Source organism: Camelina sativa, chromosome 6 (genome assembly GCF_030686135.1).
Source record: "Camelina sativa cultivar CO46 ecotype springtype chromosome 6, ASM3068613v1".
Lineage (NCBI taxonomy): Eukaryota > Viridiplantae > Streptophyta > Magnoliopsida > Brassicales > Brassicaceae > Camelina > Camelina sativa.
The window spans coordinates 15,258,474-15,275,257 of record NC_141885.1 but is presented as its reverse complement, the minus strand read 5'-3'; the positions used below and the strand labels follow the sequence as shown (position 1 = coordinate 15,275,257).

Here is a 16,784-nt window from a genome sequence, read left to right as displayed (position 1 = left end):
GTTATTAACCCGCGACTTAGTGAACCGGTTTACCCGGCCGGTTAACGGTTCAAAAAAATCTACTTGATTTTTGAAAAAATGTATAGAGATTCACAATTTCAATTATTTTAGAACCTTTTATTCGTTTAGAGCTTAGACGGTAACACATGATTCACGACACAGCTCTCGTCTTCAACTTCTTTGTCATCTCTCGAACTTTGGGTAAGAACAGTTGGTTATTTTAAAAATGTTTTATTTGTGTTCTTTATTTTTTATTTGGATTTAAATTTTTTAATCATATTATTATTATTATTAAACTTTATACTTTGTAAAACATGATATGAATTCTTTTTTATAATATCTTTAAAAATATTTATTTTACATAAATACATTAAACATATTTTACTCAATTGATCCGTGGTCAAACCCGATTGACCCGATGACCCGGTGACCCGAGAGCTAGTCCGGTTCATAATCCGGATCGGGTTTCAAAACATTGGATTACTCTCTCACACATATGTTGTTAACAAAATGCATTAGTCTGATTTAAACACTGACGGTGACATATCGATGAAGAATCAATTAAAATTTATATGATAAATTCTAATAAAATTGATGTCTACTTCACACTATTTTCAAAACCAAGTAAAGGAAAATATTCGGGTCAAAATCGGGTAAAGTTTAGACTAAGTCAAACCGAATTAAGTAGTATTCATTTTATTGATTGGTTCAATTAGAAGCACAATAATTTAAGGAAAAAAGATACTCACCTATATTGTTCAATATATGGCTACACATTCCAACTTTAAAAATGTATTGCCAACTACACGAAATATATGTATTGCATGATCACATATATCAACTATATGATGACATGTGCTCAACATCACAACCATTTTATTCCGGTACACCGTTCATCAAAATCCGGTGTTGACTAGTATTGACCGGCGTTGACCGATGTTGACCAATAAAAATATGCAATTTTTTTTGTTTTTAATCTTAGAAACGAAAAAAAAAAGATTTAGTTGAGTTATTTAGGAATCATTTATAGTGTTTTATAATGTAAAACATATATGGATCCAAAATAAAGATATATTCTATATAATTCCATTAATTTAGTCTTATAATAGTTATCTTTTTCAATTTCAAAACTTAACTAAAATTAAAATAAAAAAATCATTCATAAGATATTAAAACTTAAATTCAAACCAGATAATCTTATTATAATAAATCAAATAAGAAAACTATTATTTAATCACTTCTCGAATAGTTACTCATCCTAAAACTATTCCAACATTAACGCGTTTAACTATAGAATTTTCTAAGAATTTTTTACCAAAAGATAAATACACTTTAATAATATAAGTGATAATACAAACTTTAAGTTTTTGTTTTTGTCGAAAGATAGGCATAGGTAATCAAATTACAGTAAAACCTCTATAAATTAATAACGTCGAGACCATGAAATTTTATTAATTTATAGAGGTTTTAATTTATCGATAAATTAATAAAATATTAACTTATAAAGAGATTTTTTATTTTCATAATTTTGAAAATTTTATATTACAAAATAAGATACTTTTGTTATGATTCACATTTTCATAGAATATTCTTAATTTATAATATTGGCTATCGTAATAGAATTGATGTTAATAGTTTACTTAATTATCTAGGTGAAAATGATAAATGTTAAAAGTTTAGAGTTTAGAAGAAATTGTTGGTATTATCTTTCATAGTAATGATGAAGTCGAATAACATATTGTGGTGCCTTTATAACCAATCACATGTAAACAAAAAAATTACCGCAACTAGGACTCTATTTAATTTAATTTTTGGATATAATTTGAGAAGACTAACATTAAATGTTTTTAATACCATGAAAAAAATTAGAGATGATCTCCAACTAGAATGCAAATTCAAGAATAGTAAAACAATAATAAAGTCATATTTCACTAAATTTTCTTAGATATATATATATATATATATAGTTTATATCATTATTAATTTATGATATTGTTGGGACTATAATTTTACATAGGATTTTCAAAAAAAATATTATCTTATTATTTTATCGAATTGTGTTATTTTTTACACCGGCCCAACTCGGGACCAAAAAAAATACTTAATCTATAGCGAATATTAATTTAAATAGTATTAATTTATAGAAGTTCTACTGTAAATCATATGGTACTCCGTATTACCAATACCAATGTCACTGGTTAATTTCAGAAAAATAAATAAAGTATCAAAAATATGAAAACTAATATAATCCGTGTAAGATTAAAAAAAGAAACATAACTAAGATATACTAAAAAAAATAGAAATTTAGAATCTGATTTATAATCCGTGTAAGATTAAAAAAAAGAAACATAACTAAGATATACTAAAAAAATAGAAATTTAGAATCTGATTTATAAGACTTCCCTTACCTACAAAACTCTGCAACAAAAAAGCATCATTCTGTTTTAATCAAAAAAAAAAAATCAAATTTTGACATCTTTGACAACTGAAACAAAAAGAGCATCATTTTCTAAAATTTACATGTACAATTAATATAAAATAAAATGCAAAATAAAATTCTAAAAATCATAGGTTGTGTTTCATAATTCTTTATAATGGTAGATAATTATTTTCGAGTTCTAAGACATGATTTATCACAACATAAATTTCAAAAGATAAAATTTATCATGCAGATGTGAAAAACATTATCGTTTTTTCAAATCATATAGTCTGTCTGTCGGTGGCTGCTTGAAAGTTGAAACCAACACTATTTTCCGGCAAAATAAAGATTAATGTGATTTTTGATTATATGTTTCTTCATTATGGCAGTATTATATCACAAAACAGTCAACTAATCAATTAATAGAAAACTGCTATTAAAAATGATAGGACTCCATCAGACCATCACTATATATATTCAGTGGGTTTGTTCGTTTCGTTGATGCTGGCGGCAGCGGCAGCGGCAAACACAACTTTTTTAATCGCTGCATTTAATCGATGTTCAAAATCAGAAACTGCGTTTGTTGCAGCGTCATGCCGCAGGTACCTGCGGCAACCAAACGAACAACGATAGCTGCGATTGACGCAGCCGCAGGTATTTGCGGCGACGAAACGAACAGACTCAGTGTCAATAATTATTTGTGTTACCGAAACCTTTTGCTCCATGAACAACTAACGGCTAGGCGTAGGCGGAGTTCGTGGATCGATCAACCATACTCGACAATGTACCTTTTCTAATAGTTCTTAGTACGTAATGTAAAATTCATTGTTATGAATTTTCACATCAAAATGCAAAAAAAAAAAAAAAAAAATCACATGGACACATTAGGTCATAAAATATCAGCATATCATTACCTGATAAAATATGTTAAATAGTTTGCGTAATAATTAATTAAATTAGTATTCATAAATTTAGAAAATAATCAGACAACTCCTCTTTTGACAGGTCAAAGCAAGCACATCTTACGACTTGTAGTATTATTATTATTATTTTTGTCGTTGCAACTTGTGGTGTTATATACTTATATATGGTAAAATGTGTACTTTCAGTTTCAGATAATAACTTAATATATTGTTTTGGTTTCTAATAATTTTAAGCTTTTAATTACAATCCGAGGATTAAAAATGACTTATTGTATGTACTAGGGAAAAAAATCCAATAATGAATATTTGTGATTAATTAATCAATATGTGGTACTATTGCGTGGTCAGTTTGGATCTGGGGGCACATGATTCTATCGGAATATACAGCGAAGAATCACGATGTACTCTGTTAATTTGGTTTTTATTTATTATTTTTCCTAATTTTCACACTGTTTTTTTAATATATTTCAAGAATCATAAAAATAGTATTGTTATATACACTCAAGTTCTCAAGTCTACTTTCTACCCAAAAAAAAAGTTCTCAAGTCTACTTCTCACTGTATTAATTAGTTCTCAATTATATTATAACTTAATATTATATAAAATTTTGAAAGCAAGGAAAATTTTTTAAAAAACAATCAGTTTATTTTTACTACTCTAACTTTTCATCTAAAATCAGTCGATCGAAATGGGGACAAAACGAACACCAACACGAAAGTAATCTATATATATTGGAAGTGTTGAGAAACCCAAGTTGAGGGAGTCTTTATAATAGTCATATAACTTTATATTAGATTTTAGCACAAACAGAATTCCAAGAAAGATTACGGAGATCTCTTTGCCATATGGTTTCTGTCTGAATTATTCGCTTCTATGCTATTTAGTAGTATTTTATATATAGTTCAAACGAAAATATTATATTTATATATGTACAAAAATGCACTAGACCGTAGACCCAATAATATTACACACTTTCATAAATAAATAAAAACACGAGATTCATTATTTGTTTAAGATTTAAGCATATTAATACATAGGTACGCGTGTACGACACACTCATGCATGCAAATACTAATCCTAAGCTTGCGGGAGTGTTGGCATTTTAGTTTTTGTCAAAGTAGAGAATTGCTCTGAATGTTTTCGTGTATTGTATCAATTGTGAAGAGTACAATATATATAGGCTAAAGTAGAGAATTGCTCTGAATGTTTTCGTGTATTGTATCAATTGTGAAGAGTACAATATATATAGGCTAACAATTACTTGAGCCTTAAGCAAAGAGATAAGATCAAATTTAACAAATATCAGTAATCCTAATCCTTTTAATATTTGTGTATATCGTCTCCTATTACTCCTCCTCAAGAAGGCGAGTGGATATCTCGAACTCCCATCTTGCCAAGTAGATATATGAATTGTGCCCGCCCTAATGCTTTCGTCAAGAAGTCGGCCACCTGTTCCTTAGTGGAAACGGACACCGGAGTAAGCTCACCAGACTGAAATGCATCACGGATGATATGACAGTCATTTTCTATGTGCTTGGTGTGTTCGTGAAAGACCGGATTCTTCAAAATCTTGATGGCTGATTCATTGTCACAGTAAAAGGAAACAGGTTCCTTATGAACAATGTTAAATACAGGAAGCAATTCCATGAGCCACTGAATCTCCGAGTAGGGGAAAGACATTGCTCTGTATTCAGATTCAGCAGATGATCTAGAGACCGTCTTCTGTTTCTTAGTTTTCCAGGACACCGGAGAATCTCCTAAAAGAACAACATAGCCAGTGATAGAGCGCCTAGTGAGGGGACATGCCGAGTAAGCTGCATCACAATAAGCATTGACATGAAGGTCCTCACCGGAACTGAGAAAAATACTCAGACCAAGAGTACCCTTAAGATATTTGACAACACGAACTGCAGCTATCCAATGGCGTTCACGTGGTTTAGCAAGAAACTGAGCAAGGAGGTGAACAACGTAACTCAAGTCTGGACGAGTATCTAATAAATAAACCAGACGTCCTACTAAGCGGCGATAACGAGAAGGATTATAAAATAACGGACCATTGTCTTGAGCAAAATTATGATTTTGTTCCAGCGGAATATCATAAGGACAACAACCAGTCAATCCACACTCAGTGACAATATCCAAGGCATATTTTCGTTGACAAACGTAAATACCATCGTTGTTGCGAGCGATTTCCAAACCAAGAAAATACCTGAGGACACCAAGATCCTTCATAAGGAAACACTCACTAAGATATGCCTTAAACTTCGAGATAAGAGTTGAATCATTGCCACCAATAATCAAATCGTCGACATAGATGAGAACGTAAATACATGACAAACCACGATGATAAGAGAAAAACGAGTAATCCTTCTTGTTTTGGACAAAACCAAACTTGAGCAAAGAATCAGAGAGTTTGGCAAACCAACATCGCGGAGCCTGCTTGAGACCATAAAGAGATTTACGCAGACGACAAAATTTGTCCGTATCACTGGAAGTATACCCGGGAAGAAGCTTCATGTAAACCTCTTCCTTGAGATCGCCATGGAGGAAGGCATTATGAACATCCATTTGGTATAATTCCCAGTTTTTAGCAGCGGCACATTTGAGAAAGACACGCATAGTAGTCATCTTGACAACCAGAGCAAAGGTTTCGTCATAGTCCAAGCCTTCTTTTTGTCGATTCCCACATATAACCAAACGTGATTTGTCTCGTTCGATGGCACCATCGGATTTCAGTTTCACTTTGAAAACCCATTTGCAATCAATGGCTTTTTTACCTGGAGGCAAGTCAACAACATCCCACGTTCGAAGTAGTTCTAAAGCAGTAATTTCATCCTTGGAAGATAAACGCCAATGCTCATGTTGCATAGCTTCCTTAAACGTTCTCGGTTCTGTATATGCATCAACAGCAGCCAAAAAAGCTTTTTGTGAAGCAGAGAATCTATCAAGAGTTATAAAGGCTGACAAAGGATAGAGACACTTACTTGAGGACTTAGTGACTGCAGGGAGAACGTAGGGAGGAGGTTTATCATTGACAGCAACCGTGTTGGTGACAGCGACCGTGTTGGTGACATACGGTTCAAGTCGGGTCGACGGACGTTTAACGCGGTGTCCACGGCCAAGTGGTTCTTCTTCAACAGCTGGTGGTGCTTGCGTTACCGGGACAGTATCTAACAAAACTGGTTTCGGATCAAGCAACACTGGCGGTGGAGGTGGCAGCGGATCAAGAGAAGGAGAAGTAGACTCCCCCTCAAGAGTAGCGTTCTCAGCAGGAACCTTAAAGATACACGAATCAGAAGAGATCACCATAGTGTTTTCACGGCCCAAAGTGTCACCGGTCAGAGAAGAGTGTGAGACTGCAAATGGAAACATATTTTCATAGAACTGAACGTCTCGAGAAACAAAGACAGCATGTGTCTTTAGATTAAGAACAAGCCATCCCTTTTTACCAAAAGGGTAACCAAGAAATACACCGCGAGAGCTCCGTTCTGCAAACTTATTACCAGCTTTAGGTGTCCGAGTTGCATAACAGAGACAACCAAAAATACGAAGAGTAGTGTAATCAGGAGGGCGTTGGTATAAAATTTCATATGGAGACTTGCCATCAAGAAGCAGAGAAGGCGTCCGATTGATGAGAAAACACGCAGCATGAATACTTTCTCCCCAATACTTGATAGGAAGACTTGATTGAAATAACAGAGCTCGTGCTATATTGAGTATATGTCTATGTTTCCTTTCCACCCGTCCATTTTGTTGTGGCGTATAAACACATGAAGTGTGATGAGTTATACCATGTTCCGCAAAATATGAACGCAAGGGTAGAAACTCAGTGCCATTATCCGAACGAACTGTCTTAACCTGCTTTCCAAATTGACGTTCAACCCATGAGACAAAATTCTTGACCACAGTTGTGACTACTGATTTTTCACGCAACAAATGTGTCCATACCGCACGAGAGAAGTCATCAACAATGGTGAGAAAATATGTAGAACCACAAGTAGATTTCGTTTGATATGGACTCCAAACATCACAGTGAATCAAACTAAACAAATCCTCAGATTTATTAGAACTCTCAGAAAACGAGAAACGAGTTTGTTTTGTTTGACAACAAATATCACAAGTTGCTTCTAAATCACTAACACCAGTAGAAAAATTGCCAAAACCCGATAATAAAGTAAGAACTTTAGAAGAAGGATGTCCCATTCGCTTGTGCCACAAGTCACGAGTATCAATCTTCCCAATCCGGCTTGCTTGAGGAAGAACCGCACCATTCAGATGATAAAACCCGTCCCGTGCTTCACCCGCACCAATCAAAGTCCTTGAAGTTTGGCCCTGAATCAAACAAAACTCTTTTGTAAATATCACAGAGTTAGCAATGTCATCAAGTAAGTGAGAGACCGAGATTAGAGTAACGTGAAGATCAGGAGCATAGAACACGTTTCGGAGAATCATCTTTCCACCAAGATTTAAGGTGCCTCTACGTGTAGCCCAAGTGAGACCATTATTCGGTAGTTTGATAGGGCACGCAGCAATGGAAGTAAGGTCGCTTAGCAACGTAATGTCACCAGTCATATGATGACTTGCACCGGAGTCGATGATTAAATCAAAACGACTATGCGTACCATAAAGTATGAGTTTATCAATCTTACCAAAGAGCTTTTCGCTAGAAGAATCCTTTTTATTCTCAAGGAAACTAGCCAACGAGGTCCACTGAGCCGGAGTTAGAGATGGAATGCCAGCAGAAGGTGTTGTTGTGACTTGATTAGCAATTGCTTGTGAACCACGTCCTTTGTCTCTTCCACGTGTTGAGTTCTTCCCACGACCAGAACCAACACCGGTTCCTTTGTTTGAAGCCGTTTGATCAGGCCACCATTCGGGATAACCAACAAGTTTAAAGCATTGTTGTTTCTTATGACCGACACGCCCACAGTGAGTGCACATAAGAGATTGCTTAGAAACAGAAACCGATAAGCCGATTGCTGTGCTTGGCATCTCCTCTTCCCTTGTCACTGTAAGGTGACGTTCTTCTTGCACAATTTGCGAGTACACTTGCCCTAAGTTCAGATCAGGTAAACGTGCTAGCAAATTCGAACGAGTAGTTCCAAATTTACGACCATCCAAACCCATCAAGAATTGATGGGTACAAATCGCTTCTTGTTTCTTGTTAAACTGCACCATTGAAGTACAACTTGAGTTCTTACAGCAGCAGGAAAATCCTCTATCAAAAGCAGCAAGATCATCCCACAACATCTTTAACTTGCCGTAGTATTCCTCTACGGATTGTCCGTCTTGTTTAGTTTTCTGTATATCATCGTGAAGTTGATGTTCACGAGTACTATCGTTCACCAAGAAGCTCGTTTTGATGTTCTCCCACATGACAGAGACATCATCAACAATAGAGATAGATGAACGCAGTTTTTCTTCTTAGTTTTCCATCGATGTACTCTACAAAAATGGAGACTTATTAGTTGAGAAGAAGTGCATAACTGGACCCTCAAAATGAGTTAAGAATTATAACATTTGTACATCGCCTGCAGTTTCTTGATTTATCAAAGATTCAAAAAGAAACAAAAAGTGTTTGGTTACCTAGATAATATTAAATTAAGTGAAAAATTAAGTGGTTGGCATGATATATCATGATAATTGTACGATGACTCTTTGCAATTAGCTGGAGAATCTTTATAAAATTTCCCAAATATGGACTACATAAAATTTTCCCTTTTAGTCTTAGTGGAGAATATTTTTCCATAGAAAACATTTGAACAAATTTATATATCTGATCTGTTTTCCAAAAGAGAAAAACAGATACACTCTTTTGTTATGTAGATTCTTGGCGTAAAACATCTATGACTAGAAAAACGTAAGGGAAGATTCTTTAAAACTAAAGACAACGTCATATCGACAAAAAAATAACACACACACACATCTACTGGACAATATGTTGTTTAGCGTGAGGCGGGACAAGCAGCAATATTGGTATCAAGAGAACCGGAGATTTACCAATATCTGAATAGTCAAGATCTTAGAAGGATCTAAAAGATATACATTAAGGTCAAGATCTTAGAAGGATCTACATTAGGAGTATTTACATATATCTCTTATGTATTATTTACATTAGTACTTATCTTACGTATTATCTTATTTATGTATAAATATATATCTTATTTAGCCTTTCTAAATTATATCATGGTATTAGAGCACAAAGCTCTTGTGACCTAATTTCTTTTCTACCGGTAGCCGTTGCTTGGCTTCAGCAACCGCCACATTCGTTCTAAAATCATTAACTTAGCACCACCGCTGCACTAGCCGGTATTGCTTCCGCTATCTTCTACTATCGGTTTGCTATTAAACCTAATGACCGCTGCCGTCGTTTTCCGTGAAAACCACCGTCGCTGCCGCTTTACTTATACTTTGCCGCCGCTTCACAAGCCGCCGCACGTCTATGCTCTATTGTTTCTACAAGCAGTCGTTGCTCCATAAGCAGCCGTACCTTCAGCACTACTACTTCAGCCGCCATCTCTGCACAAGCGGTTGTTGCTTCATGTTGTCGCTTCATCAAATGACGACAACTAGTTCTCTACGTACTACCTAACAAGTCAGTGCAACTTGATTTCTATCGAGTTATTTGTGCACTCGTTTGTGCTTGGGCTCTCTTAAAAAAAAAATGTCAGAGATTACGATGCATGGAAGCTTACGATGCATGAACTCGTGTGATTATAATAGTTCTTCTACTTACGTAAACCATCACGTTTGAAGATTTGACTTGAAGACTTCGTTGTCATGATCTGAAAACTTCTCTAACTAATTCGTGTTACCACGTATGAGCTTGCCGGAGATTTACCAATATCAACGGTCAAACTTCTCTAATTACTTATCCAATCTCATTCGTGTTACCACGTATAAGCTTGCCGGAAAATATCAACAGAACCGGAGATTTACCAATATCAACGGTCAAGATCTTAGAAAGATCTAATAGATATACATTAGGAGTATTTACATATATCTCTTATGTATTATTTACATTAGTACTTATCCGTCTTATTAAGTTATTATATTATTTCTACCATTATTATAAATATCTATCTTATTTTAATGAATAAACCAAGTCTTTCTAAATTATATCAATTGGATGAGTCGATCTTTCCTCACTCGGTCACTCTTTTTTGTATTGCGCACGTATTCGTTTCATAAACAACACATTACGGGTTCACTCTTACCGATATATATATATATATATATATATTTATATAAAGAGATTTCTCAAAACGTTTCATTCAAATCTCATGTATGTGATGATCTCATGTGCTCGAAGTAGTAAAAAAAAAAAAGTATTCATTTATTTATGTACCACCTTGAATGATATCTCAAAATACATATCCAAATTTGGTGTGACCATGCATGGTTTATTTTTTGACTAAAAAATTTGGTACCTAGATCCGTACGTACATCTTCTCATACGAGAGAGCAATACAATGAATGATTTAGGTTCTACCTGAGAATCTTCAACAGTTTAGCTAATTAACATTTAGTGTGTGCAGGGCGGGACCGAATATATTTGCTGTCTAAAGGGAATGAATTTTTTGCTGAATGATGCCCTTAAATTATTCATATATTTTTGATGTCTAAAGCATCTGCTTGTCGGGCTTTAGCCTCGAGCTGGCCCTGAGTGTGTAATTAGAGAGTTTCATATATCGTAGCTGGATCAGATTCTCTTAGTTTCAGTTTTAGGACTTAAGAAGAGACCTTTAAAAGGATGTCTTTGGCGGGTGATACATGTTGTGGCCGTGATGAAGCAGTTTGACACAGTCACAAGAGCGAGCAATATGAAGTAGACGAGCCTCAGTCCTATCAGAGCATGTTTCATATCAAGTGGTTTGATCCGGTCAACTTATGCAATGAATCCATTTATTTTGAAACTACTGTTCTGTTTGTTCCTTAACGGGCTAAAATAAGGCCCATTATCCGTGTTACCAAAAACTCGTTAGCACTCCGAGTCAATGACTCAGTATCCTTCTTCTAACGAATTCTCTCATTGATGAAATTGAAGCCAACGACGAACCGCGAATGGACGCGATCAAACCACTTCCTCAGGTCACGAGCTTCTCCGCTTCGGTATTTAGCTTCCTCGATGACAGGTTCAGAGACGCCGGAGATCTCTCTCATTCTCCGGGTCTGGTTGCCGAGTTACGGACTGAGATTTCCGAATTGGATCAGAGATTAGCCGGATTAAATCGCCAGCTCGAGTCAGGTCTCGCTTCTTACGCTTCGTTTTCGGATCGCGTCGGTGGTCTATTTTTCGAGGTTAATGCCAAATTGGCTCATCTCTCTTCTTCTTCTTCTACCTGCGTTCCGCGTTCCCCGTCAGGTTCGTATGCTTTCATCCTCATCTGTAGAAACAGCGAAATGCAGATTATGATCGTGAAATGTTGTAGTCAAATTTGAATATTTGATCTCTGGTGGTGGTTGATGTACGCAAATGTTGGGAATTTTGTCTGTTTAATTCAATTTAGATGGCGGAAATGAGGAGACGACGACGGAGCATGTAGCTGGGGAGGAGCTTCCTTCATTAGCGAAGGAAGTAGCACAAGTTGAGTCTGTGCGGGCTTATGTTGGTACGTTGGCTTTTCATTTGGTGTTAAAGGCGTCAGATAGTTTTCTGAGAAACAATAGCTTTAGGTTGTGTGATTTGGTGTTTTTTCGATGGATTTATCAAGATTAGTTTTTAGTTACGTTCAACGTTTCAAGATGGTTCTTTATGTTTCAGAGACTGCACTAAAACTTGATACGCTAGTGGGTGATATTGAGGATGCTGTGATGTCTTCTATGAATAAAAACTTGAGAACATCTCGGTCAAGTGGTTTTGAAGTAAGCACACTGTCTTTTAGCTTGATTACTATGTATCAAACTTTAGACCGTATGTGTGGCTCAAATGTTCTGGAACTTTTACTGATTTTAGGAAGTGCGTCTACATGCTATCAAAACGCTTAAAACTACTGAAGAGATATTGAACTCAGTGGCAAGGAGACATCCTCGGTGGGCACGTCTTGTTTCTGCTGTTGATCACCGAGTAGATAGAGCTTTAGCCATGATGAGACCTCAAGCAATTTCTGATTACAGAGCCTTGCTTTCGTCTCTTGGATGGCCACCTCAGATTTCTACACTAACTTCAGCGAGTCCTGATTCGAAGTCAGAAGATGTCCATAATCCGCTTTTCACCATGGAAGGGAGTCTCAAAAGTCAATACTGTGGAAATTTTCATGCCCTCTGCAGCCTGCAGGGGTTGCAGTTACAAAGAAAGTCGCGGCAGCTTGGGAGCCATAAGGGAGAAAATGTTCTTTTCCACCAGCCACTCTGGGCAATTGAGGAGCTGGTCAACCCTCTGACAGTTGCATCACAGAAACATTTTACAAAGTGGAGTGAAAAGCCTGAGTTCATTTTTGAACTTGTGTTTAAAATCACAAAGGACTATGTCGATTCTATGGATGAGTTGTTACAACCGCTCGTTGATGAAGCAAAATTAGCTGGGTACAGTTGCCGAGAAGAGTGGGTTTCGGCCATGGTTAGCTCACTGTCTTTGTACTTGGTAAAAGAGATATTCCCTATCTATGTTGGTCAGCTAAGCGAAGCAACTGAATCTGATCTTCGTTCTGAGGCCAAGGTTTCATGGCTCCATCTCATTGACCTGATGATCTCTTTTGATAAGCGAGTCCAGTCTCTGGTATCACAATCAGGAATTCTTTCGCTTCAAGAAGATGGGAATCTTTTGAGAATTTCGTCTCTGTCAGTCTTCTGTGACAGACCTGATTGGCTGGATTTATGGGCAGAAATAGAGCTAGATGAGAGGCTCGTCAAATTCAAGGCGGAGATTGATTACGACAGAAACTGGACTGTGAAGGTCCAAGACGAACTCATCTCCACTTCCAACGTTTACAGACCACCAATTATATCTAGCATCTTTCTGCAGCACTTGTCATCAATTATTGAACGATCCAAATCAGTGCCGGCCATTTACCTGAGGGCAAGGTTCCTGAGACTGGCAGCCGCACCAACAATTCAGAAGTTCTTGGATTGCGTCCTTCTCAGGTGCCAAGAAGCCGAAGGACTAACTGCATTAACCGAGAATAATGATCTAGTTAAGGTCTCAAACTCTATAAATGCTGGTCACTATATTGAATCTGTCTTAGAAGAATGGAGTGAGGATGTTTTTTTCCTTGAAATGGGAACTGGACAGCACGATCCACAGGAAATTCCAGGAGTGGAGAACTTTACAGAACCATCTGAAGGTATTTTCGGAGACGAATTTGAGAAGCTGGAGAAGTTCCGACTAGAGTGGATCAACAAGTTGTCTGTGGTGGTCTTGAGGGGTTTTGATGCACGAACTCGAGACTACATTAAAAACAGAAAGCAATGGCAGGAGAAGAAGGACAAAGAATGGACGGTTTCAAGGACACTAGTTGGGGCTCTGGACTACTTGCAAGGGAAAACGTCTATAATAGAAGAAAATCTAAACAAAGCAGACTTTACAGCTATGTGGAGGAGTCTAGCCTCAGAGATTGACAGGTTGTTCTTCAACAGCATCTTGATGGCGAATGTGAAGTTTTCCAATGATGGAGTCGAGAGGTTTAAAGGAGACATGGAGGTTTTATATGGGGTTTTCAGGGCATGGTGCGTTAGACCTGAAGGTTTCTTTCCTAAACTAAGCGAGGGGCTTACGCTTTTGAAGATGGAAGAGAAGCAAGTGAAGGACGGTCTGAGTAGAGGTGCTAAGTGGTTACGCGAAAACGGAGTTCGGTATTTGAGTGAAACCGAAGCAAAGAAGGTAGCTAAGAGTAGAGTGTTCTCTTAGTTAGACCTCTTTCAGCAAATCAATATCTCACTGATGTCCTCGGAGAGTCAGACTAGGAAGGAAAGGTACATTCATATGTTTTGAATAGACGCCCACGAATACGGATAGGTGGGATCATTTCATTTATTTGTGGATTAAAGTATAACTTGGATCTTTTAATTTCAATTGTACTAACTAGCCTTGGTTGATTCGTCTCGCTTCTCACTTTGAGTCAAAGTAATTTGTTTTAAAACAAGAAAAAGCCTCTTGATTACGCAACTGAGTCTCATTGTTCTCAAACTAAGCTTTCTAATAGAAGCTCATTCATCTTCAAGTTTCAGTAAGTTCTCTTTTAAGACTTTTAACAAAGGAAACTTTGAAGAGAAGGCCACGGCCAGCCAATGTTCGTCACTCTGGAACAATTCGATCCAGAAATTTCTTCTACTTAGGATTGTTAATAGTCAGTGCTTAGGCTTGAGTCTTTTCTTCCTCTTCTTCTTCTTCTTGTTCTCCGTTTCCTTCCTCTTCAGCTTCAGCTTCAGCTGCAGCTTCAACTCCTAGGGACTGGTTTAAGTACTCTTGAGCGTCTTCTAGTACAGATTCATCTGCATCGGTTGCATACAGTATCTTCTTCACTGCTACCACTATCTGCATTCCAGGGAAGCATAAATCAGAGTCAAACACAATGATCTCCACAAATGTTGGGTATATACGACGGAAGCATTAAATGTGCTCGCTGATAAATCTGGTTGTGCAATGAGGAGTTCATTGTTAAAGAACTCTTTATTTTACATACTATACATACTATACAAGATAAACTGAACCAGGTTAAAAAAAAGGAACAGGCTTGACGCAAACGCTTACCGGAATATCATCTAGTTCAGGAGTTTGGCAGAGTATCTCTACATCCCGGAGCTTGGAGAAGTAAAAGTCTCTTTCTTTTTCCAAGAGATCAGTAGAGATCTTGAGATCCGCAAGCTGTATTGTAGAAGATGAAAAAGGGTTATATATGACATATGATGGACGTTACATCCATTAGAGAATAGGTGTAGTAGAAAGCTTATACTAAGAGCGATAGGATCAATGGCAGTGTACCTCCTTTGACAAAGCCTGCACTTCAGCTGCTTTTGCTAGCTTGGGCCCTGCGAATTATGATCCCAACGATGTTTAGAATGAGACAATATTGTTTCAAAAGTAAAACCTGATGTTTAAGAGGCAGACCTGAGGCTTTGGTAAGACCAATCGAACTGGAATTGGATGAAGGATGATTATTGTTAGTTTGCAGTGACTTTGGAATCTTGTTAACTCCCTTGACACTCCTCTCTTTACCACCTCTTGATCTTCGTTCCACCGGATTATAGTTCCTGTAAGAGACCATCAATTTTAAGAGCTTAATCGTTTGAGAAACAATGGAAAGGTAACAAATCCCAAAAAAAACTGAAAGATGAAACCCCATACTCATTCATAATGCCACCATTAATGGAATCACAGAAACGCTTCAGCCATTGCAGAAACTCCAAGTTATCCAATGGTCGACCTTTGACAAGCCTGTTAATTTCCAATGGCTGAGGTATTTTCTCAGTAAGACAAAAACAAGGTGAGTAAAAAAATAGACACGCACACAGGTACCTCCAGGAAAGCAAAAGAGATAATCGATTTGATTTACCTTTGTAATTTTCAGCTTGTTGAACACATCTTGCAAGACCTTGTAGTTTTGTATCATGTCGTACTCGTTTTTTGCATCAAAGTTAACCTTGCAGAGGAAAATGTAACATGATATTAAGCAGCCAAGAAGCAAATTAACCACAAGATTTACAAATATAAAGAAAGTTAAAAAAACAAATCCACCTTGTGCATTGGCACAACTCCTGGAAAGGTCATATCAAGCATCTGACATTGAACAGCACCAGATGCAGCCTAAACAAAAACCCAGAAATTTTTTACTTAGATTAAAGAGAAGAGACAACAGTAGTGAGACGAAGTTTCATTCAAGAACAAGTTAGTTCAATACAAAACTAGTAGGACTCTTTTAGATCTCATCACAACAAACAACAGTGAATCTATATGGCAGTAAACGAAACAAATCAACACTACACGAATTAAGAGAAAGCCTCACATGCAGCAGATACATATACAAACAACAAGAGAGAGAGAGAGATATAAGTATACCTCTTCGACGCGAGAGAGATTGAGGTGAAGACGATCATTAATCCAAGTGAGAATCTCGTTTCTTCCGACGAAGTAAGCACTATCCATCATTCCAATGTTCGTCGCCATTTTGAGTTTTTTTTTTTTTGGTTCTCTCTCTCTTTTATTTCTTTGGAAACGACGGCGATAGAAGAAGAATCGGGTGATGATGAAAAATTGAGAACTGAGTTTATTGTATTTTTTGATTTTTGGATCTGTTTCGATTTTTGAAAGGATTTGAGAGAAAGAGAGAGAGAGAGAACTGAATAGTGAAAAAGGAGGAAGAGAGGAGGAAGGAAACGGCTGACAGCGGCAACTGTAAAGTTGGCCAATTTTTTTTTTTTAATTTTTTAATTTTTAATTTTATTTGTTTTAATTTTTGTATTTTGATGTTTCTGTGTGTGGTTGTGAATTTTGATTTGTGAATTTC

At 36.7% G+C, this 16,784-nt stretch overlaps 2 protein-coding genes across 2 annotated transcripts; one reads left to right on the top strand and one right to left on the bottom strand.

Annotated features, from left to right (window-relative positions):
* Nucleotides 1–10,927: 10,927 nt before the first annotated feature.
* Nucleotides 10,928–14,429, top strand: LOC104790976 (RINT1-like protein MAG2). Its single transcript, XM_010516775.3, has 4 exons — nt 10,928–11,707; nt 11,853–11,954; nt 12,107–12,207; nt 12,299–14,429. Exons 1-4 carry the CDS (start codon nt 11,407–11,409, stop codon nt 14,186–14,188), a joined length of 2,394 nt encoding a protein of 797 aa, XP_010515077.1. The 5' UTR covers nt 10,928–11,406; the 3' UTR covers nt 14,189–14,429.
* On the bottom strand, nt 14,409–16,777 carry LOC104790975 (microtubule-associated protein RP/EB family member 1A). Its single transcript, XM_010516773.3, has 8 exons — nt 16,337–16,777; nt 16,016–16,084; nt 15,834–15,920; nt 15,626–15,732; nt 15,389–15,531; nt 15,263–15,309; nt 15,032–15,145; nt 14,409–14,815 (listed from the first exon to the last, which is right to left on the bottom strand). The coding sequence occupies exons 1-8, from the start codon at nt 16,442–16,444 to the stop codon at nt 14,636–14,638; spliced, it is 855 nt and encodes a 284-aa protein (XP_010515075.1). The 5' UTR covers nt 16,445–16,777; the 3' UTR covers nt 14,409–14,635.
* Between the last annotated feature and the right edge of the window lie 7 nt (nt 16,778–16,784).

What these genes read in the sequence shown, in the direction of transcription:
- LOC104790975 (XM_010516773.3), bottom strand. Translation starts at nt 16,444, where the DNA reads ATGGCGACGAACATTGGAATGATGGATAGTGCTTACTTCGTCGGAAGA. An exon ending in ATCTCTCTCGCGTCGAAGAG is followed by an intron (nt 16,085 to 16,336) that starts GTATACTTATAT and finishes GTTTTTGTTTAG; the next exon opens with GCTGCATCTGGTGCTGTTCA. An exon ending in CTGAACTAGATGATATTCCG is followed by an intron (nt 14,816 to 15,031) that starts GTAAGCGTTTGC and finishes CCTGGAATGCAG; the next exon opens with ATAGTGGTAGCAGTGAAGAA.
- LOC104790976 (XM_010516775.3), top strand. Translation starts at nt 11,407, where the DNA reads ATGGACGCGATCAAACCACTTCCTCAGGTCACGAGCTTCTCCGCTTCG. An exon ending in CGTTCCGCGTTCCCCGTCAG is followed by an intron (nt 11,708 to 11,852) that starts GTTCGTATGCTT and finishes AATTCAATTTAG; the next exon opens with ATGGCGGAAATGAGGAGACG. An exon ending in CTCGGTCAAGTGGTTTTGAA is followed by an intron (nt 12,208 to 12,298) that starts GTAAGCACACTG and finishes TACTGATTTTAG; the next exon opens with GAAGTGCGTCTACATGCTAT.